General features: G+C 43.9%; 1 protein-coding gene across 1 annotated transcript in view; it reads left to right on the top strand.

Annotated features, from left to right (window-relative positions):
- Positions 1-11,613, top strand: part of ATP10A (ATPase phospholipid transporting 10A (putative)) — a 190,428-nt gene that overhangs the window by 131,136 nt on the left and 47,679 nt on the right. Inside the window, 1 exon segment of the mRNA XM_027067869.2 lies at positions 5,766-5,851. Within this exon segment, the coding sequence (XP_026923670.2) occupies positions 5,766-5,851 (86 nt within the window).

Genomic DNA, 11,613 nt, shown 5'->3' with positions numbered 1-11,613 from the left:
AGTATCCGACTCTCGATTTCAGCTCAGGTCATGATCTCATGGTTCATGGGATTGAGCCCTACCTCGGGCTCTGCATTGACAGCGTAGGGCTTGCTTGGGATTCTCTCTCTTCCCCACTCTCTCTGCCCCTCCCCCACTCTCGCTTTCTCAAAATAAATAAATAAACTTAAAAAATGCAAAACAAAAGAGTTGGAGTGATTATTCCATTAATTTATGTTAAAATGTTTTCCTAAATTCAGATATTGTTCACCCTTTGTTAATAAATAAGCAGATAGAGACTGACAAAATTCTTTTACATTGCTACTAAGTGAAATGCACTTGCACCAAAGAGGGACTATGCTTCTGAAACACAGAGAAACCCTACAGTCAGCCCCGTTGATAGTCCTGTTTGCCTCAGCATCAGGTGAGGAGCACCTGGTAGGCAGAGGTTCTAGGACCCAAGAGCCTAGCATGGAGCTCTAAGTCTATTTGGAAGCTTGTGGTACATGATATCCTTGCAGAATGAACACCTGTCACCCCTGGACCATGTGTGCACCAGGCTCTGTCTTAGCCTCAAGGGAATAGAGCTCCTGTCCTCAGGGACCCTGAGGTCTAGTAAAGCATGGATGAAGCCAGCTTCATCCAGGCACATGTACCTGGAGCCCATTCAAGCTCAAAGCAGTGGAACCTGCCTATCCTACCTAAGGTAGTGGGCTGTCACATCTTGAAATGCAGGAGGCAGTTAGCTAGGTAGAGTAGTGTGGGAGGGCAAGGGAAGCCATGCAGAAGGGTCTGGGCCTCTCCAGAACATCCCAAGTGACAGGAATAGGAGTTGGGAGGGGCAGCAGCTGACCTGGAGCAGAGTCTGGTCACTGCATTAGGATGTGGATTTCATCCTGTAATGCAGCAGCTGGTGTAGGGTGATCAGCCTTTGAAGGCTGATGTGGGGTGGTGATATTGAGGCTGGAGGAAGAGGGGAAACCCCAAGTCCCTTGTGACTGGAGGCATCCTGACACGTGACACAAAGGGCATTTTCTGGACAGGGTCCCAGATGCAGAGGACAGAAGGAGCCATGTGTGTTTTCTCTGTCTTGTTGGTCATTTCTGGGCTCTGTGCATTCTCTTACCAGGCTTCGCTGTGACCTTGTCCTCCAGAGACCAAGACACAGCCTTACTCTGAAATCTCTATGTGGAGAGCTAGTGGGGCCTTTGGAAACATAAGCTTATCTCGTTTTCAAAACAGCATAAACTGGTTCATTTCACTTCTCTTAAGATAAAAAATAATGGTGTCTACTTTAATGGATTACAGATGTCCTTTTAGACATTATGGCTTTTGTTTTAGGATAGAGGAAGTGTCCTTTGGCTTTTACTAAATAGTTATTAGTAATTCACTTAACACAAATGTGAAATACAAGAATGGTAGCAGAATCTTCCCTGTGAATCAGGCATTCACTCAGTGAACAGTCTGGGCACTGCTAAATTAGACATCGTGCCTCTTCCATGTGGTTGGGTCGGGGACACAGTACCTGCGTAGATACCTGTTCTACCTGGAGGGGGTGCCTCTGAGGGGGGGGTAGGTGCTGGGTGTCTGAAGGAGGGACCATCTGCTGGAGTGGCTTGGCTCATAAGGCTCTTGGCTGCTGCAGTATCTAACAAAAATGCAAGTTCAAGGACAGCGCTCTCCTGTGTTACTGCCCTGTCTCTTCCTTTTCATAAGATCAAATCACTTTGTCCAGAGAAGCTGCAGAGATATTTGGAGTATAGCAACAGGAGGTATGAGTGTAGTACTTGTTTGGACACGTCTGCTCTGCAGTGGGTGTTGTCATCAACTACACTTGGCCCAAGATACTTGGCGTGCTGTGGTGGTGCTATAGAGGGCCAGCAGCTTCAGTTTGAGGGCTGACCAGTGTGAGAGCATCTCCTAGGTAACAGTGCATCTGCAGCACCTCCCAGTACTGAGCCTGTCACAAGCATAAGGGTGAATTAGAATCACCTGTGCATTCTGTGGAATTGTGCATTTATATGGCTCCAGAGACTTCAGAGATCCAAGTCCAAATGCCCTCTATTCACTTGGTAAAAATCTCACATTTTTTAAGCTGAAGAACTAGGACTAAATCCCAGATCTGATTTTTGGGTAAACTCTGCTAACTCTACATCCACAGGCGTTGCTGATGAGAAGGGGGCGGATATCGACAGACCAGGATATATTTAATTGAAGCATGTTTTTAAAAACATTAAAACTTAGAGACATATTTAAATTTTTGAAATTTTCTGTAGAATTAAAAAAAATTTTAATGTTTATTTTTGAGAGTGAGAAAGCACGTGCATGAGTGGGGAGAGGGACAGAGGGGAGGGGGAGGCAGAGGATCCCAAGCCAGCTCTGCACTGTCAGCACAGAGCCCAGTGCGGAGCTCAAACTCACAAACCATGAGATCATGACCTGAGCAGAAGTCAAGCGCTTAACCACCTGATTCACCCAGGTGCCCCTGAAATTTTCTGTAGAATTAATTGTATACATTTTGGCTTATTAAACATAATGTAATCTTTTCCTGTTAAAGCAAGATAGTCTCAGCAAGATGTCAGCGGCTGAGCTGGATGTCTGAGAGGCTGAGGAACTGCTGTCAGTTACTCAAAGACCTCTTGACCTTGGGCATGACCTGGGGCATGGTCTTTAACCATCCTAAATTAAAGGTAGCATGAAAAGCAACCTCATAGTGTTGTCATGAATGGTGGTGAATAGCACTTAGCACAAGGCCTGGCATTTAACAAGCTATCAAAAAATTATAATTGGTGGCAATGATTCAGGTGATACAGTACAGTGGTGCTCTCAATAATTACTTATGCATGTTTTCTATATTTGTATTGAAATCCCTGGGTTTCTGGGCTATGTTCTACTTGATGATGAAGTCATTTCTGCACCGTCAGTTCTCAGTTTATATATACTTTTTTAAAAACTTTTTTTGGGGCGCCTGGGTGGCTCAGTCGGTTAAGCGGCCAACTTCGGCGCAGGTCATGATCTCACGGTCCATGAGTTCGAGCCCCGCATCGGGCTCTGTGCTGACAGCTCAGAGCCTGGAGCCTGTTTCAGATTCTGTGTCTCCCTCTCTCTGACCCTCCCCCATTCATGAGCTGTCTCTTCCTGTCTCAAAAATAAATAAATGTTAAAAACAATTAAAAACTTTTTTGTCATGGTAAAAATATATATTACACACAATTTACCATTTAACTGTTTTTAAGTGTACAGTTCTGTGGCATTAATTTTATTTACTAACCATTATTACCATCCACTTTCAGATTGTTTTCATCTTCCCCAACTGTGTATCTGCTTTAAAAAAAAAAATGGAGTTAGCATGTTCAGGATGGAAGGGTGGATTGGGGCCCTCTAAGTCTGTCCATGCTTCAGGGGACGGGGTTGACAGAAATTTGGCTGATGGTGACTATGGTGTGACCTTGAAGCCGGTTTGGAATGAAGCAAACAGATAGATGAGTGGATGGGGAGAAAAATAAATATATTTCTTAAATGGGGTATTATTACATTGCCAATTTACATAGAAACAATCAATGTAAGTAGAATTTTCCCATCTGAAAGGTGTGCTCTGGATGTGAAACACTTTTTAAATGAGAAACCAAAAGATGGTCTCTGTATTAGTTTGCTAGGGCTGCCATAACAAAATACCACAGACTAAGTGGCTTATACCACAGAAATTCACTTTCTCACAGTTCTGGAAGCTGGAAGTCTAGGATCAATGAGTCCACAGGGCTGGTTTCTTCTGAACACCCCCTCCATGGCTTGTGGATGGCCATCTCTTCCCTTTATCTTTATATAATTGTCCTTTGCTGTATGTGTCCAAATTTCCTCTTATAAGGATACCAGTCAGATTGTATTAGGGCTCCCCCTAATGACCTCATTTTAACTTAATTATCTCTTTAAAGATCCTGTGTCAAACATGGTCACATTCAGAGGTTCCGGGGGGTTAAGACCTCAACATATGAATTCTGGGGTGTGGGGCAGGGGGGTGTGGTGGTTATACAATTCAATTATAACAGTCTCTGAAGATCCTTCTGGTTCTAAAAATCCTCAGAATTCTCCCGAATTCCAGACGAAGTGGATGAAGCCAAGCAACTTGTGCCTTGGACGTGCACATTCCTCAAGGCACATGGTTATTGATAGAACATTATGAATGCAGTGCTGAAGTCCAGAGACAAAATGTCCTACCGTTTCTGAGCCATTCACATTACATTTTCATAGAGAGAAAGAATAACAAACAGAGACAGTGTATTTTAAGTGCACCCTCCTTGTCTGCCAAGAATAATCCTGTGTGCTGTGGAACTGAGTCCCTTCATGGCTATCCTGGATGCTGTATCTGCAGATGTCTGCCCTGGAAAAGGCAACCAACTGGCTTCAAGATACTTTGCATGGCTTTAAATGAACACAAGGCAGCTTGAAACATAGCCTCACTCTGGAAATAGAGCCAGAGGCCATTTCAGTCCAAGAAGAGCAGAGCTGATGGCTAATTAAACTTCAAGAAGAGCCTTTTAAATGGCATTTTAATTTCATCTATTGAATTAAGCTACTGTTATCTAGTGAATTCTCTGTTTAATGTACACGATGCACTGGAAAACAGTAAGAACTGATGTTTGAGTAATTACTGTTACGGCTGTATTCTGTGTCGGAAGCTATGTTGTTGTGGTAGAGTAATAATCACGTGGGGTGGTGTTAACAGTATTTGTGATTGCTGTGATTTTTAACCACTTGCACTTTTTGTGTGATGATTTACTTGTGTGAGCAAAGAGTTAATTTTTTTACCATGTTGTGACACTTGGTAGAGAAAAGAGAATGACAAGCCTGAGCAATGAGCTGATTTTTAAAAAATCCATTAACTATCGTCACTTATCCAAAAGACTTATTCCCTGCATTTCCTTCCTTTCTCCCCATTTCCTTCCCACATTCCTCTCCTCATTTGTTTGTATGGTTTATGGCACTGCTGCATCTATCAGTGGCAAAACTACCAATGAGAGACTTTATGGTGAGCTGTTGTTTTTTCATCAAGCAGAATAATAAAGAAATTGTGGGTTTACACATTGGTTATTTAATTTTTTTAATGTTTATTTTTGAGAGAGACAGAGACAGAGCACAAGTGGGGGAGGGGCAGAGAAAGAGGGAGACACGGAATCCAAAGCAGGCTCCAGGCTCAGAACTGTCAGCACAGAGCCTTACGTGGGTCTCGAACTCATGAACTGTGACATCATGACCTGAGCCCAAGTCTGACACCCAACCAACTGAGCCACCCAGGCGCCCCACATATTGGATATTTAGATGTTTTTCATTAAGTATTTGTGCAAAATTTTTAGTGCACATTGAGGAACTCTCCTTTTATTATAAGTTCCTATTTTCCAGATGGAATTTGCTTCTCTAAATCTATATTGGAAGTTGAAAGGTGCTGGTCTGTTTCAAAAAACTCATTCATCCCTTTCAATCATTAGTGGCTTCCTTTGCTGTTTTCTCATGTTCTCTTATTTTCATTGGAGCAGTAATCCTTTCAGCTCACTTACCAGTACTGTTCTACTAATTGCTGTTAGTTCTATAATGATTGGTTATCATTCAGTATAAAAATGAGAAAACATGAGCTAAGTGCTGTGTGTGTATTGGCATTCTGAAGAGGTTACTGGGCAGACTCCTTCCATGAAATTTCCCTGCCCTACATAGATGTTATACAGAAGAGCAAGTGCCTTTTAGAATGGAATGGTCTAAGCCATTTCTCTAATATATGCATGCTGTTATTTTAGGTCTCCGAATTCAATCCTTTGACGTTCACCAGTGTAATCGAGTGTGAGAAGCCAAACAACGACCTGACTAGGTTTCGTGGTTGCATGTGAGTATTGTATATATGCCTGAGCTTTTTCTTCTGTTTGACAAACATAACACACACACACACACACGCACGCGCGCGCGTGTGTGTATGTGTGTGTGTGTGTGTGTGTGTATCTGTATATGCATACAGTTCTAAAATATGCATTTAATATTCTTTACCACCTTTGTAGTCTTTTGGGAATGTTGCCCATACTTGAGCCTCTTTGGTTGCTTATGGGACTTGTTTACAAGATCTTGTCAGCAGTAGAAACTTAGCCACATTGCCTGTGATGAGTAGTTTCTGCTTTTCCTTCCTCTAGTTGGCCCTGGAAAGGTGAGGGGAACAAGGGAAGTATGGTTGACTACACATGGCCCCATTAAATGGAAGCACAGGGGCCACACAAGAGGAGCCTGGGTAGAAGCTCATTCATTCATTCATTTAGGTACTCAGTCATTGATCCAAGTATTTTTTGAGCATCTGCTGCGTGATAGACCCTGTTGAAGACTCTGAGAGGAATGCTGTGAACTGCCTTCATGTTTATTTCATTCTAATTAGGGGAAAAGACCATAAACAAAAACATAAGTATAGTATATACTGTGTCAAATAGTTCTATCCCTTGCTCCAAAATGGAAAGGCAAAAAGGTGGATAAATGTGTTGGGTGCTTGCTGAAGTTGAGCTATGGGTACATGGGAAGTATATGCTAGTCTCTCTACTTTCACGTTCATTTGGAAACTTTAATAATAATAATTGTGTGTGTGTGTGTGTGTGTGTGTGTGTGTGTGTGTGTATGTAGTTGGTTGGCTTGGGGAAAAATAAAATGGGAGAGAAAAGGGAGTGTCAGCATGGAGTTGCTGAGTTGGGTGCCAGAGCAGGTGGGGGCAGCCTCACAGAGAATAAATGAGATGTGTGGGCAAGATCCTGAGGACTTCATGTTTGACCTTGTGGACCTTAGTCTGCGCTCTTAGGCTTAGACCTCTTGTGTGGTGAACTTGGGGCCTTTTCTCTGCCAGTTTTCCTGCTTGAGATGTGAGGTGACCAGTCGGCCCACTGCTTGGTGGTCCAGGCACAGAGTGGCCCCCACAGACATGTGGGGGTGAGGCAGGGTGCTCTCTTTTATGGAAGTGAGCTTCCTTTCCATGACCTTTCAGTGTATATTTGAATCTTTGTGTTCACTGGCATATCCAGCATTGTTGCCTCTGCCCACCACTCAGGAGACTTTCTGTCATGCTGCAAGGTGATCATTGAATGAAAAGTGTTAAGTAGTAAAGGGTGACTGAAATGTGTGTGCTGCCAAGAGATGGCCTAGTCACCCACTGAAATTGCTGATCCATGCCTGAAGATCAGAACTTGGAAAATGTTAGATCGTCCCTTAAAGGAACCAACTAAAAGAGGATAAAAGTTAAGAAAAATGTTAAAATGCAGTATGTAAAAGTTAGGGGGAGAATACTCAACTACTCACATATAACTGGTCTGCCATGGATTTTTCCAGCCTCTGTGGCCAGAGGCCCTTTAACCCGTTGTCCCCAGGACTTCATATATGGCACTATTCTTAGCACTACTGTGAATTTCCAGGACCACATCAGCTGAATGGAGCAGATGCTAGGTTTCCAAAGACCCTAAAATAACCATTTTGAAGGGTGTTAGGACATCCTCTAGGGAGACTATTCTATGTATCTTCTTGTTCATGGGTAATTTTGGGGAGCCAACTCTACCAAGGAAGAAGAGTAGGCATCCTTCACCAAAGACCGTCTTGTAGTCTGTCTTCTCTTCTGTGGGATTCCTCCAACACCCCTGAAAGATGCAGTGCTCCTGTGCCCTCATGACTGTTCATACTTTTGTTGCCTGCGCTTGAGTTGGATTAACACTGAAATGGATTCAACCCTAGGTCTGCAGCTCTTAGTCTTGCCCTCCAGGAACTACCTTTGTCATAGGGCTTAAAAAACAAACAAACAAAAAAACACACGAAAAAACCACTTTTATTTTGAGAGACAGCATGAGTGGGGAAGGGACAGAGAGAAAGAGAGAGAATCCCAAGCAGGCTCTGCACTGTCAACGCAGAGCCCAACATGGGCCTAGATCCCATGAACTACAAGATCACTACCTGAGCTGAAACCAAGAGTCAGACACTTAACCGGCTGAACCACCCAGGCACTCCTGTCATAGGGCTATTAAACAAGTCCAGCTTAGTGTTGATGCCGGCAGGCTCTGGAGCCCACACTTTCTAGCTAGATAACCTTGGGCAATCTGCTTAACTTTATTTGTCGTATAATGGGGAAGATCACAGGAATCCCCTCAAGTCCTTGGTGCAAAGTTTTAGTCAATCTAATACACACAAATCTTTCAGAAGTGTGCTTAATAAATACTTGCAACTATTGTGGTTGTTGCTGCTGTTGTTAATATACCGTTATAGATGACACTTTAGAGCAGGGAGATAGAAGAGAGATTTAGGCAAAAACACAAATGTGTCCAGGGGAGAGAGATTTGTCTTCAGTGTGTTTATTAGGAGAAGCCATAGAAGAAAGGAAAATGGGGTTTTGAGATTTCCTGAGTTTGAGGGGCCGGCAAGTGCATAAGGTGCAGTGACATTTTTTGATAGAAAAAAAAAAAGTGGGCCAGGACTTCAGGGGAGTAGGAGCTAAAGGTCAGGTTTGAAGACCCTCTACCTACAAGTCATGTATGAACTCAGAGAAGAGGCCCAGGAACATGGACAGAAGGCTAGGGAAAAAAGGAAAGGAATAAATACAGAATAACCCCACAGGTAGGAGCAGGTGTCCTTGGGTGTGATAGGGATGTAGTTCCAAGGATGGTACAATGGTGGAGGCATAGCAGGGACACTCAGGAGAAAATCTGCATGCTAGACTCCACAGGCAGCCTAAGAAATGGGAGGGCTACACCATTGGAGTATAGACCCAGAGGGGCAGAGTCCAGATTGCAGGAGGTAGAAGAGGAATTATATTTTTCCACCACTCTTTCTAGAAATGTGGCTTAAAAAGCAAGAACAGGGCTAGAGCTGAAAGCTTCAAAGAAAAGGGATGGACTCTTAGTAGGAAAAGAGAAGATAACAAAAAGCCAGGCTGGTGGAGATCTACATGGGGGCATGGTAACTTTCAAGTGTGGGGAGTTGGTGATCAATGAGGGGTAACATCACGCAGCTCCTAACTCACCTCCAGCACTGCATGGCCTCCACACCCTGCCCTTAGCTGACTCGGCACCCCCAAACGCTTCTTTCTTTAGAAGATGGCCACTTAGGTGGACATCATTCTGCCCCACGGCCAGCCAGGCTTACTCGGCTTCTCTGGCTGATGCCTACAGCAAATATTCCTAATACAAGGGCCCTCGCTGGCACATCTCCTGAGAAAGTAATGCAAGAAGGGCAACTCCCTGCTGCATGAATCTTTCCCTGCTCTACTCTCTAGTTTTGCCATGCTTTCTCCTTACTTTTTCCACCAAATTGTCCTGCACTGAGGCTCGCCTCTGAGTCTGGACACAAATCCCAGTAGTCTAGGTGCTGCACATTCAGGCCTCTGCATACTAGACTGTTGTTTAATTATGATTTGCTATTTCCACCAAGGCAGGCATTTTGGATTGGCTACAGAAAGGTCAGGATGTGGCTAGCCTCTCTCTCAGCAGACCAACACCCTCTGGACGTAGGACACAGATGACCCTGAGTTAAAAGTTTTTTTCCTCTGGTAACTGTGGTGCAAATAGCATGAGCGGCCCTGCCACAGTCAGGGTGAAGTGCTTCAGGAAGAGTGAGGGGAGAGGAGGACAGGTAAGGTGAGCATCAGGGAAGGGGCCTGTTCACACCACTGTGTCCTGTTTGGGGCAGAGAAAAGGGAGACCTCAGTTCCCATATTGGTCCTTATGCTCAGGGGTGGGACTAGCTTGGGTGGTAAATCTGCGGTTTAGGTCCATGGAGCCGATCAGCAGCCAGTTCCTTAGTCTGCTGGTTTGCTAGCTTTCATTATCTGCTGAGGGTGACTTCCTTCAGTCTTGACTCAGCTGCTGCCCTGTAGCCTCACTCCGGCCGTGAGATCAGGCCAAGCCTAGCCACCATTTATACCAGCAGGTTTCACTCATATTTGGACCATCCAATCTGAACTAAAACTTTAGCTATTTGCACTTGGAGACCTAAGCTTGGATTTACAGCAAGAAGAACCAAGTTTGAATTCCAGCTTTGCCCACTGACTGAGCAAGTTATTCCACATTTCAGAACGTGGCTTCCTCCTAATGCTGGAGATAACAATGGCTGACATGAGAATGGAGAGAAAGAATCTGGGTGAAGCATGAGGTGAATTAGAACACTTCATAAGAGAGGTGTTAGCCTTGGTGTGTGATTCTGCTGGTATGAAATGCCTCCAATAGGAATGTGTTTATGATGTGGAAAGTGTTGGGGTTTGGAGCCGACTGCCAAGAAAGAATTTTTGAGATGTCTTCAGTGCAAAAAGGTGGTTTTATTAAAGCATGAGGATAGGACCCTTGGGCAGAAAGAGCTTTGCTGGAGTTGTGAAGAGCAATTGATTATATATTTGGGAGTTGGGGGAGATAAAGACAGGGGAAGTTTCCAAAAGGATTTTCATATGCTAAAGAAGACTGAGGATCCTGGAGGCCTAGCTGTTGTTTAGCTAAGGTTGTTTTTCCCTCTAGCACAGCATTAACATTAAGACATTTGGGAGTTCCTGGAGAAATGTCATCCTCTACCTGCCTCAAATATTTGTCATTGGGCTACAGGTTATAAGGAAATTTAATATTATCTATATTTTCTTTTTGCATTTGTTTCCCACATCATTTAGAGACAGAAAGTGCATTAATGGTTGCCATGATTTGGGAGTGGAAGGGGCATGGAGAGTGACTGCCAATAGATCTGGGGTTTCTTTTTAGGATGATGGAAATGTTTTAAAATTAGATGATAGTGATAGCTGTACAACTCTGAATATACAAAAAACAAACAAAACACTCAACCACATACACTTTAAATGAGTGAATTTTATGGTATGTGAAATGTATCTCAAGCTGTTAAAAAAAAAAAGTGTTAGGAGCTTCATTATTCCAGTGTACTTTAATGCTCACTGTTTAAGACATTCCTGTAAGCACTAACCAAATCCTGATTGTTCTCTACCCCTTGGGCTGCCCTCTTCCTGCCCCGAGGCATTGCAGCTCAGAGAGGCCCATGGGAATGGGAATCAGCTCAGAGGCCCTATGCCCCAGCAGCTCTGGGCACCCTGCTCAGATGTGCTCAACCAACTTCATGGCATATGGTGGGTGACTTCTGAGGCCACCAGTCAATCAAATATTTTCACTTACCTTAGGAATAAAGCAGAGAGGTTGGTTGGTTTGGTCTGGACTAAAATTCCATTTCAGGTTGTAAAAAGCCAGGTTCTATTTCTTATCCCAGAGTCCTACACAGAGTGAGCTCTGAGCTCCCTCCCTATATGGTGCAGAGCCTTATTTGACCTTATAGGGCTGGGAACTTGCCATTGCGAGCCTGAGCGTGCTTGTTGGGGTAGAATCCCCACCTTGTAGATGACACACTCCACTACCACTGTCACCCTATAGGAGACATCAGTGATGTGGTTTTGGAGTGGTGGGGATCCAGAGTTGAAGGCCAAGAAAGAATTCTTAAGACATCTTTGGTATAAAAAGGTGATTCTATTAAAGCATGGGCACAGGACCCATGGGCAGAAAGAGCTGCACTGGGGTTGTGAAGAATGACTGGTTATATGCTATAGAGTTAGAGGAAGTAAAGGCAAAAGAGAAGCCTCCAAAAGGACTTCCATATACT

The sequence above is a fragment of the Acinonyx jubatus genome, chromosome B3 (genome assembly GCF_027475565.1).
Source record: "Acinonyx jubatus isolate Ajub_Pintada_27869175 chromosome B3, VMU_Ajub_asm_v1.0, whole genome shotgun sequence".
Lineage (NCBI taxonomy): Eukaryota > Metazoa > Chordata > Mammalia > Carnivora > Felidae > Acinonyx > Acinonyx jubatus.
The sequence above is the reverse complement of the archived record's forward strand: the minus strand, read 5'-3'. Positions and strand labels throughout refer to the sequence as shown.